We start from the raw sequence: 19,551 nt of genomic DNA, 5'->3' as shown, positions 1-19,551 counted from the left end.
TCACATTTGAGAAGTTGGCTTTGGTGCGTGTAAAAACCAAATGTCTGCCTCCTGATTCTTCTCTTCCTGACGTCTCCTTGGAATTTCACAGCAAGTTACAGAAAGTGACTTGAGAAAAAGGCAGAGAGAGGGAGAGACAGAGAGAGAGAGGGAGGCCTGGATGTACCGTCTGGCAGCTTTGGCTCTGTGCTTGGGCACAGCACTCACTCATTTATTGAAATCCCACTGTGTTATCCTGCCCTAAAGTGAGAGATTCAAATTTCTCCTTCATCTAGTCCACGTCAAAAAGACACTTAACTGGCATCTATTTTTTTTGTCTTTTTCCACTCTCTTCCTCCAGATGTATTGGCCAATTTCCTCCACTCTTATAATGTAACGGAGACACAAAAACATAGGTCCAGTAGGGGTAAGCATCTCTCTCTGTCTCTCTCTGCACTAGTTGGGCTCTGATCTTGTGTTTTATGTATTTAACATGTGGCAGACCTCATCACCCTCACCATGTGCTCACCACACACACCTGTTCTCCACAGCTGCTGCTGCAAGGCACTCTGGGACATGATGCTAATTCCATGTTTTCTAAGCCGCTGGTAGAAAGAAGGGCACTGAAAAAGATTTAATTTTTGTGAGAAATCCAGCGGCCAAATTTGAGTCTGTGAGCTGGAACTGCAATAAATGTTGCCGGACAAAAGAGGCATGCTCAAACAGATAAAACTGTCTGAGAGGAATGGGCATCCGTAAAAACAACTGTTCTCTAAAATTAGAGTTGCATAAAAGCTTCCTGCAGAGAGTCTCCCTGCACCTCATTTCAAAGTGTTCCCTTCTGCACATGATGAGGCCAAAACTGCTGATGCTTCAGAGGTAGTTGGAAAGCACTAAACTGCCTGTGGAGAAAATAATAGGGGCACACAGCAGAACAAACCTGAGCCCTGCCCAACCCCCATCCCAGAACTGCTACCAATTAATGCACTAAAGAGGCTGCGCACATAACTTTGGGAAAGTTGTAGAATGGGAGCACATGATTATGTTCTCTTTCTGGCAAATTCGATTTCGAATTATTGCGAATATTCCCCAGATATTAGCTTTTGTTTCAAAGCCAGTGCACATTCAACTCGCAGCTTATTTTGTCACCCAGTTGTGTGAGCAGTCAGCTGTCTTGCCGCAGTAATCCACACAGCAAACCTGAAGCGATGAATCACAAGACACTCTTGTCTTATTAGCCTTTTAACTCAAATTGAGTTACAGCTTCTGTTTATTACACCGAGTTGATATTTGCTTTAATTTTAAGGGAACTCTATACTGTGTGCTTCCTCCTGTGCTGTCAACATCAGGCCTGGGGGGTCTGCTTAGCGCTCTCTGACAGAGCTCTGCATGGAGGAAATGAGACCAGTGAAGACCCCATTGACCGTAAGGCATTCTGCCCATATTTCACTAAGCTCCTCTCCCAAAGGAAAAAGGCAGCAGAGACGAACCATATCAGAACACATGCTGGGGCGGGGGTTCAGCAAAGGAAAGAGAGTGAGAAGCAGAGAGCAGAGGAAACACACACACATATAAACTAACAGATTAACACAAAGAGCAAAGTGGAGGGTGGCAGAATTTTGAAATAGAGACATTTTACTTTGAAAGCTAAACAAAAACAAGTCTTCATTTCCTCTAGTGTGTGTGAGTCTGTGAGAGAGAAAGCCTGCCTGTGTGAGTGTGTGTGTGTGTGTGTGTGTGTGTGTCTGTCACTTTATGTCTCCATGACAAACTGAGTCACTCTGTGTGTGTAATTAATTGGTTTACTGCCAGGTTAGGCACCGTCTGTCTCTCAGGAATCTGCATCTGGCCCTGAACTTTACTTTTACATGTTAGTTGAGGTATTAACTTATTTGGACAAGGGCTTAAGTCTCACTGGTTGTCCAGTAGATGGAATGGACAAACATAGGGGAGGTATGTTTGAGAAACTGGGTCCTGTTAGTAAAGAAATGGCTGCTGACAATTATGCGGCTTGACTCACTTTAGTCACCGCGAGAAAATAGCATCTACCTCTGCTCTCCTGAAAAGACACACACACATATGCATTGTTTGCAGTTCAGTAGCTTCACAAATCTTAAAATAACTAAGACTACAAAGAAGTGTGACAAAGTCATTTTTGCAAGTCCCAAGACTTTTCACCCAAGTCCCAAATCAAGACTGGCAAGTTCCTTGTCAAGTCCTAAGTCCTAAACTTGTGAGAGATTGGAGTCCTTTACAAGTCATAATATGCGCTTCACCAAATATAATGCCATTTTAACAACAGAGTAATAATATATTAAGTTACCAAAATCATTAATGCCTTTTAAAAATTTTATGTATTTGTTAAAAAAAATGTTTAAAAGTTTGCCCAAATAGCTGTTAAGCTAACATTAACTAAATACTACCTCGATAACTATGTTTGTATTACACATTATTTTTTTTTGTGCAACTTAAAATGCCACACGAGAATGAAAGTTTCTCCATCTGTAATTTTTGACTGAAGGTTTTTTTTGGGGGGGACAACCTTGCAGCTGTAGCAGCCTGTTCTCATTGGGAACTTGTCAAATACTGTAGGTACATTTCCTGTGAAAACAGAAGCACCCTGTATTTGAAAGGATACAATGCATTTAACAAATGTAAATTGACACAGTCTTGGGATGTCAGCAACAGACGTGGGAGGATGCCTAACGCATCACATATAGCCCTGAAAGATACTGACCAAGTGGCGATTTTTGACGAGCTGGGACAAGAATGTGTTGTTTATACAAAAACAAAATTATCTTTGGTTTCTTCTGGCACTCAATAACATAACGTTAGTTCTCCATGGTTCTCTTCTGACACTTGATTAGATGCTGATGAATGTTTCTGACAAAGTGAATTTGGGGAATTAAGTGTCGACTTGCTGGGAATGAATAGGTAATGTTAGTTGTTTCTGTAAAAGAAGGGATATTATTTGATTCATGGCACACTTTTAAAATAACATACTAAAACAACGAATGAACAGAAACTAGGCTACATTCCTGCGTTACACATCAGATAATCTCTCTATATATTTTACAGCTATGGTTATGCCTCAAGGATCAACTGCCAAAGCATGGCTTACATTCAGCTCCCATGCCCCTGACAATAGTATCGCTTTTGCTCATGTCGATTTGCATCCCCTCAAACAATCTGTGCCCAGTGGGCATTTTGTGCCGTAAAACGATATGTGCTGTAGACAAGGGAATTAGCAAAGACAAACTACTGTATCCGTGGTTGGTTGGACGGCCCAAACGTTTCTGCCAGTGTCTTAATTGGAAACAAATGTGTAGATGGATGGAAAATCTCATTATTATTGGAGTGAATCCTTTTCTGAAGGATGAGGGATAATAAAGATAAGGATGAGAAACCTTGATTATGTAAAGCTTATAGACAAACCCACTTGATCCATCATCTTGTTCAGCTCCTGGCTTCAATTATGGAGTTGTCTTACTTTTTGGCACATTTATTCGCTTCTTTTTTTTTTTAACAGTCAATTTGTGCCACAGAAAATAGGTTGCACATGATAAAACACAGGCTTCAACTGAGGCGTGCACTAATACATGAGTTTATGCTATTGTTTGCCAAAAATATAGGCTAAAATATACACATTTAAAGTGCTACCATCTCGTAACATTCACTGACTGAGTCCTCCAGCCACCCACTGCCAGCCCTCACCTACCTTCCTCCCAGTCTGAGCTGGAGCTCATGAGGCCTCAGACACACTTAATGGGATTATGGTAATATAATTTTGTGACGCTGACCTCGGGCCGGTGCCAGGTTTCTTCCACATCCTCAGACAAAGGCAGGGAGCTCACCAAGGGTTCCAGTAGGCTGGCCCAGCTCGGCCTCTTGGCACAGGCCGATGTCCTCATGGGCCCAGCGCAAGATGGATTGCTGCGGGGCAAAGTCTCACTTCCTAAGTCTACTCAAACAGGGAGCGAAATCAAACGGTGGCAAGAGGGGATTGTAAACTTAAATAAATATCATTCCCCAGGAGTGAGTTGACTCTGATGGCTGTTGTTCAGGTAACTTTTCTGATTTAATGTATACAATAATCAATACGCTTCAGGATGGAGGAAATGTGCCCTGCCTTTGCTCCCGACTTGAATCAGCACATAGTAGTTTTTCAGCTGAGGGTGTAGCTTCCATGGAGACCGCCTTGTGGTCAGCTTGTCTTGCTCGGTGATTTAGCAAAGGTTGCCTCCACTCAATGTTTGTTATTGGTTTAAGAAAGGATTTTATGGACTGGACAATTTAAAAGCAACTCTGTGTGGGTTAATTCAGACTGTCCCTGTGGGTAATCTAAACAGAGGAAAGGTCAAAAGTGGCAAAGATAATGCAGTAAACTGGTTATAAGTCATATGACATTATGTTTAAAATACAAACACATATCTGGATATGATTTCATGTTCATATTTGCCTTGATTAGACCATATTACAAACACTTTTTCTTGAAATACAGTAACAGCAACACAAACACACCATGCAGTCAATGTTTGCCTTTTCATCTTCTTTCGTCCTATTTTACTTTGTTGTGCATTTTATTGTTGTCCAGTCTCTGCGGGTGTATCACCAGATTTTTTTTCTTCCCCTTTTCCTTTTCTTTTCCTCTTCCTTTTGCCTTCAGAAAGACCACCCATAGGGTTCGGAGGGGGCAGACGTCTCTGTGGAATAATAATGGGGTCGTCCTGGGAAAATTGCCCATGGAAAGGCCTGTCTGAAAAAAAAAAGAAAGAAAAATTTGGTCTTGTTTCCGATCCTTCTCGGAAACATTCATCAGGGCACTCCTGCTGTTCAGAGGGGAACAAGGCCCCGATCCACTCCCTATAGCTGGGTCACTCTGCAACTGCCAAGATGTTCTGAGCTGAGGTCAGGAGGCTGGAGCACACGCTTTAGAGATGATGCTTTACTTTTTTTTAGAATTAGAATATACAGTAATGGTTCACAGTGTGTATTTCCTAGACTCTGAATATCTGATATAGAGTGCCACAGGTATGATGTTTTTCTGTAGGCCAAGCCAGAAGCTAACAGCGCCCTGTTTCCCTCATCAAAAAGCCTATGGAATTTGGATTTTAGATCTTGACAGAAAATAAACTCTGTGGCAGACAAACGTTTATGAAACTTACATGTTTTGTTCAGCAAGATAATCTTCATAAATGTAAGAACACAAGAGTCAGGAGTTTTGAAACCTAAATGCAGTCACCAGAAGTAAAAAGCTTTTGCGAGGATAAAACTACACTATGACTGCGTCGCCACCACTACGAGACTGCAAAGCCAAGTTTGGCTGTATGGCATTCTGTAGTCTCATTTAGTCTCCTGTTAGCAACTGTCGTTTAAGACATAAAATCTTCAAAGTTTGCAAGCTGGGTATTTGCTCACATACTTTATGTCACAGAACAAAACGTGAAAGTCTTTTAAGCTAGTGTTAACTAGTATAAGCCTCTAACAGAAAAACTATTAAAAAGAAAAAACTGAATTTGAGACGAGGGAACCGGAGGTGCTAAAATATGGATTTCCAGGTTTTAGGACTAATTTTTGGGGTTCTCTATTACACAGTTGCTTTGAAATTTCTAGTAAATTTCAAGTTAAAATTCATACTATGATAATTATTATGTCTCTTGACAGGTTGCTGTGTGGAACATATTAAGTTTATCATTATGTTTGGGCTGCTACTGGGCAAGGCAGTCTGTGTCCACCGAAAAGCCCAACAAATGAGTCACCGTGGTCTCACACAGGGAAAGCCTCAATCCTGATGTCATTTCCTGATTGGGTGACGCATATGACACACTATTCTGATGAAACACGATGAAAGCACCTATCACTGCTCTATGTTTTTTATTGACCACAGCAGTTGCTTCAAGTAATTTAACCGTATTTCACACACAGCAAACGTCTCTTCTCTGACTTTATTTTGGTACTTTTTCCCCTTTCTGTCATTCCTGTAAGGGGAAGCAAATGTGTAAACACTTATTTTCTGTTTAAAAAACACAAGTAAAACAGACAAGCTAATTTAGGCTCCTTGTGGAAGGGGTCATGTACAAATACTGTTAGGCTAAAGCAGCTCTTATTATTCATTAGACTAATTATTTCCCAAAAGTGATAATATGATCACCCAATTTGAGTTTATCTGAGCTCATGATTGGTTTTCGAAGAGCTGGACTCAGAAATGTAAACTTTTCCCATTTTCCCACACATGTAGCCTATGCTGCCAACAACCTGAGAATGAAACAATTGAGCACAAATGTTCTGGTCATTGTCTGGAGCTGGAGGAACATGGACCTGTGTTTACCAAAGTTGACTTTTTTCCATGTTTTGCTGAACTGAAATTTTGGCTCCAGAGTAACTCAAAGGCAACATCTTCCATCAGGAGCCAATCATGTCCTGAGTACTAAGTTACTATGCATCTGCTGGAGCCAGCTCAGACAGCATCAGGACATTGTGATGATGACTGTTGCCAGTGGTTTGAGTCAGGCACGATTTCATTTACATTAAGAACTCCTCCTAACAACTGTAACGTCAATGTTTGTGTTAAAAGTGCTTCATAATTCCCTTCAAATCAATTTTCTGACAGGCTGTGCTGTTTTTCCTATTTTCCGTTACTCTGAAAAGATGTAGAGATCCAGCATCTTAATATCATGTTATTCATTAACACAAGACAATAAAAGTTTCTGCTCTCCCCTGAGCCACCACTAACTGGCCTCCCTTTGCCCTGTTGGGCCCTGAGGCCCTGCTGCCTCACTCCAGGTCTGAGCCGCTGGAGATCCAGTGATGGATGAGCCTCAGGGGGGCTCTCTGTGGGAGCTGGGCTTCACACACTCGTTCTGCTCCTCACTGTCACAGGGGAAGATGTCAGCCCTCATATTTAACCAGACACGGCAGAGTCAATCCTGCAGTAGGACGCTGTCTTGCATATTCATATGTTTTGATTTCCTTTCTTTCTTTTTTTTGCTAGTTTATATAACCCAATACTGTTTTAATCAGCGGTGGGTTCCTAGCAGCAGCAGTTTGAAGCAAAGTTACCAAAGAAGATTTCGAAGAAGAGAAAACAAAAGACAAAGTGGAGCGTAGTAAACATCAGACATTTTATTGTTTTATCTGCACCACATCATTGATAGTACCAGGATTTTAAGTAATAAAGTACACTGTGGATACCATGTTTAAATCTGAATTTGCACTATATATAGTAATAGTGACGCATGTCATTATTCAGTGAATTCCATGTGGTATTATGTATCATAATGGTGTCATTTCCAATTGCTACGCCTTAGCAACTGTTTTCCGACCCCATAGCAGGTTGATAAATACATATAATGCAATAATTTGAGCCACAATGCATTTTAAACCAGCAGCTGCCATTTATTTATTGATATTTAAGACACACTATAATTTATCATTATTATTATTTATGCTTAGAGTTATTGGTCATTGTTTTATCTTGTGATTATCTGTAGTTTTACCTTCAATCTTGTCTTACTGTTTTGAATTTAGCTTTAATTTAATGTTTTATTTTGTTTATGTATAGCTGTTACCAAGTAACCAAGCATAATTTCATTGTACATCTACAGTGACAATGAAGTGTCTTATGTCTTATCTAGGGATTTTGTCATTATACCGATACAATGGCATACAAAAGAAATGTTACACGGCATCACTTTTATCATTTTGAAACCCTAGAAATGCACTGAAAATGTATTTTAGACTTTAACCTACAAAAACATTCATTTTAAACAGTATTTTTTAAATATAACTTTGCAATCAATGTCTGTATTCTATGTTAACCAGGCAATTAACATGTATAAATAAATTAGTATGATAGGAGTCTTTCCTTTATTCTGCTTTACACATTGGTGAAACATTTGCCATGAAAAATAGAAGTCTGCTTCTCTATTTCAGGGGAACTCATCAAGAAATGCTGAGAGGAAGTGACACAGACTCGAGCCGGTGAAAATATGACAATGAGGTAGAGTGTGCTTCTCTTTGGTTCTTCAAAACTGTATTTAAATGCAATTTATCTCCTTTTTATACCAATTTCGCTTTAATAAGTAAATCTTGACTTGACTTTTTGGATACAATGCTATAATCATATTTCCATTTTTATGAAGTTGCAAATAGTGTGATCTGTTGTACGATGAGTTGAGGGAACTTAAAAAAATTAAAAAATAAATATAAATGAAAAAAACTGTCCAGTCATCACAGTGAGGTGAGATGCGGTGGTGGGTGGCAGAGAAAGGTTCAGTTGAGTTGATGCGAGGAAAGAGACGTCATCTGTGAATGCGCCTCAAATTTCAACACAAAGCTATACTACCTGATTGTGTTTACACTGTCACTGATTTATTAAGGTCAGCTCTATTCCTATATTACTTGGCCAGTAATGAATAAACAATATTCAGTGTCTAGTTTGTTTCTTTAGGCAGTTGTGTAGACAGGCAGGGGAGAGGGGTGTGGACATACGTGTTCTCAATAGGCTGTGGTAATAACGGACTTGTGACCTCATGGTCTGAGAAGCCAGAAAGCAAAACCACTGCTCCCAGTACCACAACTGTAACATAACGATTTTTTGTCCACTTCACACTGGTCTAATGTTAACCTAAGGTAACTGCCGACAAACTGCCTCTGATCTGTGTCACTTTTTTTTTTAAAAAAGTGATTTATGTTGTTTTCTAAATATATGATTCAGATGAAGACTGCTCCAAAGGGATTCAGATTCAGTAATAGTGCCTCAGATTTGCTGGTTTTCTGCCAGTAAAGGGTATCCTGGCATAACAGGTACAAATAAACCTACTATAGTTTGTCTAACAAATACTACAAGAAACATGCTTATAATTAAAGGCACAAGATGATCACATATTTCTCAGTGTTTTGTTTTTATTGCAAACAATATAATACAAAAGATAAGCTTTTAAGACAATGCCATGTTTACCTACGGAAACTGCATTAAGGAGATGACGAGATGAGAACTAATGATACAGAATATAAAATGAGGAACACAACTGTTTTCTCCAAAAACAAAAAGCATCCTGTTGATTCCAGCAAATTCTTTACAAAAACAGCCGCAGCTTCCATATCCATTAATTCGTTAGAAAGGAAAAAAAAGAGAAAACTTCCAGTTTTTCTTTTTTGTTTTTTCTTAAGAGAAAGATTCATTATGTAATTATAAGTAATCTGTACATAACTAGATCATGAATAAAAGAAACTTTTATACGGAAACATTTACAAATGATAAATAAACAAATTTGTACCACATGACAGCAAACTAGTCCACTGAAAACTTTTCATCTCAGTTAGCTGCTGCTGAATTAAAAAGATAAATTGCAAATAGTTATTTTCAAATAAAATTAATGCTAAAGAATAAATTAAGAAAAAAAAGGTTAGGATTAAGGATTGGGGCTGTAGAAATGACAGAAGCAGACCAGACTCAGACATGCTGGCTGCTGAGGAGAATCAGGTCAAAGGTCACTTCCTGCATCTCCTCAAGCAGGAAGTCGGAGCTATGCTGTGGTTTCGACACTGCAGTGCCAGTGGATGGAGCCTCCCGACTGTGGCTCCAGAGGCACCAATGGTATCAAGGCAGTACCCAGATAAAAGCAAGCATTGCTTTTTTTTTTACATCTAGCAACACAGTAAGGCCCCTAGAATTGCATGACACCTGCTATAGCGTTTCCAACATGATAATTTGAGCTAAAGCGAAGAACAAGAAGCAGAAGATTTGACTAATTCACTGATGACACGGTCATATCATGGCCAAAAATTCAAATCTATTTCCAACCTGCATTGCTCAATTCTTGCATCTCATGGGAATTACAATAAAATATGTACAGTACAAAACGAATCAAAGCAGAGTGTAGGCTGTATAAGACGACAGTGTCAGTAAACAGTTTCTTACTTCTGTACAAAAAATACATTAGTGAGAAGAAAGGCCACTGAGGGTGTTTTTACCCGCTCCTTTAGATGTGTTAAACCTTTAAATGGTGACAATGAGGATGCTGATGACACTGATAATGATGATGATGATGACAAGAGAAGAACACATACACAGTACATACTAAGATATTTATAGCCAGTATGTCCTCACAGAGGATTTAGCTTTTTTTTAAAACATTATATCTAAAAAAATATAATCACAATTCCAAACAATACAAAAGGCACTGTTGTGAGCCAATCCAGAGATATATTTTCAGTACTATAAAAAAAGTCCTTGTCATGTTTTTCTGTTGGCAATGAAGGGTGTGTGTCATGGTGGCACAAAGGCCAACGGACAAGAAGTCTGTGCATGAGATGGGTGTTGTACAGTCAGTGCTGAGGGCTGCCTCCTCAGGGCCTGGAGAGCTGTGTGTAAATGGGCTGCTGCTCCCAGTGCTGCGGACTGTGGGTCTGGGGCACAGAGGGCACCCCAGTGGTGTCGGCGATCGGGGTGTACATCGGCCTCTGGCTGGGACTCATGTAGCTGAAGGTGGAGTACAGGCCGGAGCCTTGGCCCGCCGCGTGGCTGTAGTAGGAGTTGGCACCACTTTGGTGGTCTGAATAGTCATACTGTGCTCTTGTGATGGAGGGGTAAGACGAGGCGCTGTAGTGCTGCAGGTTGAAGGACCCATAGGTGGCATGCTGTGGCGAGCCCTGCTGCTCACTGTAGTGGCTTGGGCTCAGCTGCTCTGTCTTGATCTGGGTGGCTCTCTGTTGACCCTGCTGGCCTTGCTCTCCTCCTCCACCCAGGGTCGTCAGAGAGTGCTGCTGCGGTTTGGACATCCAGGCGTGGGCCCCGACGTTGGCTGCCTGGCTCACTGAGGAGCTGCTGATGCCGTAGCTGCTGGTGTAGCCAGCCTGAGCCGCTCCGGTCACCCCAGCGTGGCTGTGAGGTGGCAGGTACTGATCAAACTCATCGACGTCAAAGCTCCCAATGTTGGAGATGACCTCGCTGCTCAGCTCGTTTATGTCCACAGCTCCAAAGTCGATATTGAGCTGGCGGCTGGTGCCCTCCTGCATGGGGCGGCCCTCACGCTTCAGGTCGGCTTTGCTGGAGGGGAGGTCTGTCTTGGGGGTGGTTGGGGGTGTTGGTGGGCCCTGGGACTGACCTGGTAAGAGGAAAGACAGAGTTAGCTTCACTGTTAAAATCACATTTACCTACATAGGTGTTAAAGTGAAATACCAGTATAAATGTAAATGATTTAGGAAGAGTTGGCACTATACTGACAGGTGTATCTACATGACGGCTTGTAAAACCCACTAATCATTAATCATCAATCATTAACATGTGTCTGTTCAAGGCCCCTAAAGGCTTCTTCTTCTTAGTCTTTCTTTTTTAATCAAACAGTGCCACAAAAAGTCACTAATAAATTTGGTAAATTGTTTTTTTTTATGTATCTTAATTTTCTAATATTATTTCTTTATTTATTTTCTTACCTGAGTTCTCTCCTGGTGAATGCACCTCGCCCATACTGGACGCTGGAGAATCGGCCTGCTGCAGCGCCTTGAAGATCGCATTAGGAGAGATGTGGGTTTGCTCGCCGTCCTCGGGGTCGTTTTGCCCGTTCTTGACAGACTTTCTCCGCCGTGGCTGATATTTGTAGTCGGGGTGGTCCTTCTTGTGCTGCACTCGCAAACGCTCGGCCTCTTCCACAAACGGGCGCTTCTCTACCTCGTTGAGCAATCTGAAAATATCACACAGAATTGGTCATTTACATGAAAACTCATTCAAATTGACAACACGCACATGGGGCAGTTGATTAATTAGTGCATTTGACTGAATTATTGCATTTATTGATTTAATATTAACAATCAAAAAATTAAGCAGCTGAAAAAATCCACACCATCCCAATTCTTTATGCATGCACTTGAGAAGTGTATCCAAAATCACAATATAAAAAAAAAATAAAAATAAAAATAGAATAAGAATTGCATTTGTCTAATAAATTCACAGACTGTAAAACGCGACGTGAAACAGCAGGCAGGTTGTGCATTTCAACGAGGAAATATTGCACTGCGCACAGCGGCGCGTAAAAACGCACTGGAAAAGGGATAGAGGGTGCAAAGCGAACCTACCTCCAAAGTTTGCCCAGGGTTTTGCTGAGTTCCGCGTTGTGCAGATGCGGGTACTGATCGGCCAGCTTCCTCCGTGCAGCTTGAGCCCACACCATGAACGCGTTCATGGGTCTTTTGACATGAGGTTTGCTTTTACTGGAGCCGTTAACGCGCACCGGCATTGGCACCAGCGTCCAGTCGTAACCCTTCAGCACCTGGGACACGGCATCTCTGATACACACGGGGAACTTTTCTTCCTCGCCCTCCTTCTTGTAGTCTTGACCCAGGAGGAGGTGGTTGTCGGACGGCCGGGTGTTCTCAGTGTCCGAACCGGAGCCGGACGGGCACGGCGAGCCTGCAGAGTCCTCGGACATGCTGGGACTGGGAGCGTCAGAGTGACACTTCTCCTGTTCTTCTGTCATCTTCAGGTAAGGGTCGAGGAGATTCATGCGAAAATATTAAAGAACAGCTTCTCGCAGGAAAAAAGGGGAGAAATCCTTCTTTCTAAATCCAAGTGGCCGTGCCCAAAGACTGCACTGACAGCCTGTGGGTGCGCACAGCGTGACTGGAAAAGTTGAATCCTTTGAAGTAAAAAAAAAAAAAAAGAAGTCAAAAATAAAAGTTTTTCACTCTCATTCGCCTTTTTAAAATTTCGCGGATTGCAAGTGATCGCTTTCTATTGCCTAGCTTTGTAACTGTGCCTTTACAGAGACATGTGACTGAGAGGTCTGCTCTTGGAGGATTGCTGAAGAGTCTACAGGCGCAGGAGGCGATGCCTGGATTTATGTTTGACGGCAAGGAAATGATTGGGGGAAACTTTTTGGAGGCGGAGACGTAATCTGACTCTGCTCTGAAGAACTCTTGCAGTCAACAACAGCGAAAAGCCATGCAGCTCGAGTAGAAAAAGGTGTTTTCCCCCTTCAGTATCTTTGGTTTCATTTAACGTTTAAAATTTAATGCATTAAAGTTAAATACTACTTACTGTGAGAGAAGTATCAGTTGATTGGCTTTAATTACAAATATTTAAGTACAAATTGTTATGTGGATCATTTTAATATTTAAGTGTTATCAAGGGAGACTAAAAAATACACATGTGAATCTTCTTTGATTAAACACACAAAATCAGTATGAGCAACATTGCAATTGGTCTTATTCTATAAGAACTTTTAGAAGTATATAAATAAATGTCAGTTTTTATAGTTCTATAGACTTTATTCCTTTTCTTAAAATTTTACATAAATTATAGGCACGTTTGTGTATTCATACAATTTTCCACCAAACTGACAATCCCTTGCTTTGCAGTTTGAAGTCTGAAGAATGTAAGTTTCTTGTCTGAGTGCAATAGTCAGCTATTCATGTGATACACTGTTTGGTTGATTTTGAAATAAAAACTAGTTCTAACTTGGGAAAATATATTTATTCCTAGCGTTGATAACTTTGATTTCGTATGACAGATCCGCATTTTTACATGCGGGCAGTTGTCTAAAATGTTTGTTGCAGTTTAGTCTGAGATGAGCGGCGTCTCTCTCTCTCTGCTCTGCACAGGGACCTCAGGGGCCAACAGGGGGAGACAGCAGTCCAGAAACTTGGGAGAAAGCCTCGCAACTGTGTAGGAGTTGCAGTGAGTAAAACACAGTAAAGAGGGTGTTCCAAAATCATATTTAAAAATGTAAGTTCCCGCTCAACATTTATATTTTGAGCCTGCCTCTTTCCGGCAGACGAATAACTGGCGATGGAGCTGATTTACAAAATAAAACATAAACACTTTAATGATGTTTGTTATCGAAAAGAATCAGCAAAGGACATGACTGCATCTCCAGCTTTATCCATAATATCTTTACACAAACTGCTCATTTACAAAAAAAAGATGTTGCTTTAAATTCATGACTTAATTAACTGGTGACGTTATAATTGTTGATTTCTAATTTGCAACAACGTTAGGCTATACATGACAGGACTACAATTTTTAAATCACTTGTTATGAATATATAGGTCTATTAGAATAATAAACAAATATATGATATATTTTATTATAATATATTATATTTTTAATATATATAACAATATAATAATCATAGTAGCAATAATAAATAGTAATTATAATAATCTTAATAATAACGATGATAATAATAGCCTGGTAATAATGACAATCATAATGCTATTACCTTAACAATACAGCCTATAAATACATTAACATAATATTATATGTAATACAGATTGAGTTTTCCTCAGTGAACGCAAACACGTTTGTAGAACAAAGTTTGTAGAACGAGCGGAACAAAACAAACGTGTTGCAACACTAAAATCTACTTTGCTGGATTTGCTCCAACACTTGTTTTCGGTGGACAAAGGACACTTTGTTGAGAGTTCAGTCACTGTAATCCATGTATTTAATTTTTAGAAACCAAAACCGACTGTAAATTATAGGGCTGTAACGATCCATCGATCTGCATAGATACATCGATTAAGTTAAAAGCACATCCCCTCTGGATTGTCTTTATGCAGCAAAACGTTTTTTTCTTTTTTTCGTAATTGTTTAAATGTGCTTTCTTTAAAAACTTAATTTCCTGTTTTTCATGTCCTTTATATTGTGGGTCTTAAAAGGTGTATCATAAATTCTAAGTATTAAAATTATGATCATGACCTGTTATTAATTAAAATATTATTGTTATCGTTATAATCTTAATCAGACCTACTTCGCCCCTTGCCCATTCACCACGTTGTTTCAGGCACATTATAAAGGCTTAATGAGGACAGCCCAGTGAAAAATACTACATCAATACCATGGTGAGAATTAGGTTAAAATAAAGAGGCTCCCAGTCACAGAAGTGAAATGTAATGTTGTCACACAAGATGTTTGCTCACACTCACCCTCCTTTTTCCCCTCATATTTATCGCCATGAATCCTTATATGATTTCATGAAATATGAAAATATGTACAATGTGTTAGACCCACTACTGTACATATGATAATTCTTACATTTCAAACATGATGAATTGAAAACATCAGCTGTCTTAAAACATCCCCTCATGTTTTGGTTAACGTGCAGATTATGATCTTAGGCTACAGGCTACAGATGGTTATTGTCACTCCTATTAGAGAAGTATAATCATATGAAACGGGCTATTTTCACTCTATTATCCTACAGAAAACAGTCAGTAGTAAATATTAGCCCAAATACACATAAAACACGATCAAATACAATAACAAAATCCTCATATAAGAAACAATAACAAATATGTTTTCTGAAAAATATATAGTCTAAATTCAGGGCAAAGATGTGATTATAAGCCTGTGTATATAACAACAACCAGCACACAGCTCAGTGAATGGCTTCATGTTCACATGATCGTGTTTTGAGGTTGTTTCACCTCATACAGACTGTGGATGTGTGATGTAATAAAACAGCTGATTCCCCAAATAGCGCCGATGTCGCGCGTCACTTTAGAAATAACCGCTGCAAAAAATTGTGGGACGGATTCTCTTCCTTAATTTGGTAAGGGACGGTCCAGTGTATCCTATGTTAAAGGAGATTATAAAGGAAGCATTGGTTCACCTTTCCTTAATATCAGGAGAATTTGAACAGCACTTAACCTATCATGGCAGCGGCTCAACAACTTCCGGTTCATCTCGGTCAGTTCCTAAACTAAAAGAGGTGTTGGACCGCAGCAGATGATGGCGAGCAGCCAAGACAAAGATGATGATGATAGCGCTGTTTACTGGGGAATAAATCATCGGTGTAGAAATGTTTTTGTTTTCGGAGAAACTGCGAGTCAACAGATAGAGCACGTCATACGTAAACAAAAGCTGGAGTGAGGAAACATGACATACCTGCCGGCCACTTCACTGACATCTTGCTAACACGTTAGCTGCTCTGTTGCAATGCTACAATGTTGACTGAAAAAAAAAAACGTGCATGTAGACTGAAAACCATCCGTGCTGTTCTGTCGGGAGATGTGGGGACTTAAAACCAGCGGTGAGTAAGACAAAGCATAAATTATAGGAAACTGTTTAAGTTATGAGTAGAGGAAAAAGTCCGTTAGCCGCTAAGCTAATTTCTGCAATGTTAAATGCTTCATGCTTATGCTAATAACATTAGCATGTTGAGGGTGGAATATGACTTAAAAAAGACAGTTGTTTGTCTGTAATCCTTGATAGTTATTATTGAGTTTTATACTTTAGTGAAAAGATGTTGTCATGAAGTTCACAGACTCATGCTCTTTAACTTTAGGGGTTATTTTATTCAGGAAGCAGACAAATGAACAGGCTGCATATAAACACTCATAAGTATGTGTGTGTGTGTCTGGACTAACTTAACCTGGTTGTGATGTTACCCAGAAGCCTTTGCTTCACCGTGATTCACCAAATATGTTTCGCAGTGGTGTAACACACATACATGAATGTCTTATAGTGAAATCACATATATACATATCTATAACAGGATCACATTACAGTTGTTAATCCATGTTTTGAGGTTTTTCAGAGAAGTTTGTCTTCAAGTCAGACAGCCCTGAAGCTTTTGGAAAAAAGATCATATTTTGAATTAAAATGAAAACATTTTTTCCAGAAAACATTTTCAAATAGTGAACCAGTTTAAATTATTTCCATTTATGTGTATGATGTTTTTTATTTTTTCTGGCCCAACACAAAGAGAGTGGTGGCAGCTTCTAACCGACTGTGTTAAATGAGCATATAATATCGGCCCATATCGATTGCAGGCCCGTAAATCAAATCCAATTGAAATCGTATCATGGTAGACTTTGCAAAATAATTGCAAATTGCAAATATCGTATTGTTTAAAATTTCATATAATATTGTATCGTGATGGAACCAGCAATTTACACCCCTAGTAAGTTATGAGATGACGTATAGTCGTAAAAGTTTTCTATTTTTATCACAATTCTAACATTTTGGTTTGGAATTAAATTGTCAAAAAAAGAATAGCAATTTTATTAGTTAGTCTAAGTAAATATGTGTAATCATTCAAGAAAAGGACACAAACTGAATGTTTCTTAGACAGAAAATATTTGTCACACTGTCTAATAAATTTGTCTGCTGATTAAAAAAAATCTTACCAAATCTTTTCCCTTATAAAAGAGGTAATAAAAACACTGAGTAACTGTGGGATTTTAAACATGTAAGGCAACTTAAATAGAAACTTATCTTTATATGTTACAGATCCGACAATACATGTGTATTCTTTTTAAATATTTTTGAAATAATGTCTAAATACTATAAAATTAGTTGCATGAAATGTATCTTTCTGTGGTGGTATGGATTTATTGCTAAAAATAAATATTTTTCCAGTAATGCCACCTTCTCTATAAAGGGCAGTGGTTCAAGGTTTCCTGTTACAGTCTTTCAGTCTTTCTTGACCCTGACATTTTCATTAAAAACAGCCTAATATGTTGGATGTCAGATGTGCCTGCTATTTCTGCTCTGTGTCTTACTGTGGCAGACTTCCCTGTCAGCTACCCTGCATTTAGAAGACATACAATTTAGAAATGTTGTTCTTCCAAAGTTCATGTGGGTGAGGGGATTGGAAAAACTAAGGTTGTGTTTGTTTCATGGGTAGCTAGATATAATTATGCTGATTTTGTAACACTTCAAAGTAACCTGATTCTCTATACTTGAAGTGAAATCCTTGATCCATTTCCCTCAATAAAGCGAAACCTTAGAGATGCCTCTCAGGGTCGCAGCTTACGTCAAGTAGCAGTCAAATGATACTCTTATTTTTGTAAGTACAAAACAACATACTAGGTCTCATCAGTGGGTTAATATTTGATGTAATTTTCAGTTTTTATGCTGAGCTCGAGAGGTGACTGGCCTCAACATGCAGAGGAGGAAACCCAGTGATGGCTATAACACAGAGGCATCAGAGGTGTGGTTGGGCATGTTCGCACCCCCGCAGTGCTGACTGCAGAGGGTTTGAGGTGCCCTGCAGACTGCTTTACGGTGGAGAGGAGGGGGACACAGAACCTCAGGGGCCAGGCTCGCAGCTTACATGGAAAACCCGCCTGCAGGCTGAGCAGGTCTTGGGAAACTTCTCAGCTTGACTTCGAGCCATGGCGTCAAAGTTTTGAGGCAAACACTGGGGGTAAACTGCCAAATCATGTCTTCCACCTCTCCTCGCTCTCTCAGATTCCTCTGCAAATGTTTGAGCAGACCGCCTTGCTTTTTAAAAAAAAAACCTTGTGTTGTATGTGTGTGCATGTGTTTGTACAATATGAATTTTTGCTCTTTTGCTTTTTAAGAGTTTTAATTTTTTTTCTTTTGTATTATTTTTTTAGAGGAAAGGTTGGATTAAGTGCTCTTTGTAAAGAATTTGTAGAATCTCAACCATGATTAAGCATTCATTAGGCTATGCAAAGACCTAAAATGCTAGAAGAAGTGCATGAACACCTTTTCTGTGTTTAAAAAATCTGCCTTGAGATGCATGAGGAATTAGAAAACATCACAAGGTGACAAATAGTGTGGCAGAGGTGGCTTCAGCCACTCACAATCGACATAACACCTGTCTGAGACTTTCTGCAACTAGTGCCAACTGCCCTAGACATGGCAGAAGACTGCAAGAGGGAGAACTGAGAAAATCCCATGAGCGAACCATTTGAACTTTCCTTCCGGCTGCTCCTGTTGTCGGTTCCTTCTCGAAATGACAGTTTGCTTGTTAAATATTGAAAAAGTATATGCCAGTTTGGTTGCAGAACCGTACCCTCGCCCATCGCTAGCCAAAGTCTCGTGAGGATGAACGAGCTGTCCCTAGTGTTTGCCCAACCAGATCAGAGCGCTTCGGCCACGGGCAACTGTTGACAAATGGCATTTTGCAGAGGGTAAAGTTTAAACAGGACTTATCAAGGCCCTGACACCCTCAGAAGGATGGGCTGCTCTTCCCTGCTCTGACTCTCTCACACCTCCCTGATACCCCATGCAGAACCACAACAGCTCCGAGTGGCTTCACCAGTAAGACTGAGGGGCGAAGGCATGCAGACACTTGGAAATTGCAGCTTTCCTTTACACTGTAAAATGTTGATTTAACGTTAAAAAAATCCAGGAAACCAGTTGCTTTGAAAGATGTTGGTAAATATAACTGTTAATCTTGATTCATATTTACTTTATATCTAATTATTAACTTTACTTAAAATTAAGTTGTACATACTTAATTCTGTGAAGCTGTTGCAACTTAAAAATGACAAATTTAATTAAACCAATCTAAGTTTTAGCAACTTAAGTAAACCAAGCCGTACATAAATTAAGATTTATAATTATATATTATTTCAATTTATTTATAATTATATTGTATTTCTTTATTAAGACAATTGCTTTCCAAGACTATTTTATGTAAGATCAACTTGTTACATTTTACAGTGAAAATTAAGAGAGAAACGTTTTTTAAGTTTGCATATTTTGAGATATCCAGAAAACACTGATACATATTGAAAAAGTATAACGATGCAACACTGCAATGAAGTTTTAATTTCAAATCGTACTCTGCCTGTACAAGCCGCGTTAAAAATGAT

The 19,551-nt window shown here is 39.5% G+C and overlaps 1 protein-coding gene across 1 annotated transcript; it reads right to left on the bottom strand.

Annotated features, from left to right (window-relative positions):
* Positions 1-8,865: 8,865 nt before the first annotated feature.
* On the bottom strand, positions 8,866-12,792 carry LOC121956204 (transcription factor Sox-9-A-like). Its single transcript, XM_042504339.1, has 3 exons — positions 12,055-12,792; positions 11,416-11,663; positions 8,866-11,087 (listed from the first exon to the last, which is right to left on the bottom strand). The coding sequence occupies exons 1-3, from the start codon at positions 12,480-12,482 to the stop codon at positions 10,330-10,332; spliced, it is 1,434 nt and encodes a 477-aa protein (XP_042360273.1). The 5' UTR covers positions 12,483-12,792; the 3' UTR covers positions 8,866-10,329.
* Between the last annotated feature and the right edge of the window lie 6,759 nt (positions 12,793-19,551).

Source organism: Plectropomus leopardus, chromosome 17, assembly GCF_008729295.1.
Source record: "Plectropomus leopardus isolate mb chromosome 17, YSFRI_Pleo_2.0, whole genome shotgun sequence".
NCBI classification, from domain to species: Eukaryota; Metazoa; Chordata; class Actinopteri; order Perciformes; family Serranidae; genus Plectropomus; species Plectropomus leopardus.
The sequence above is the reverse complement of the archived record's forward strand: the minus strand, read 5'-3'. Positions and strand labels throughout refer to the sequence as shown.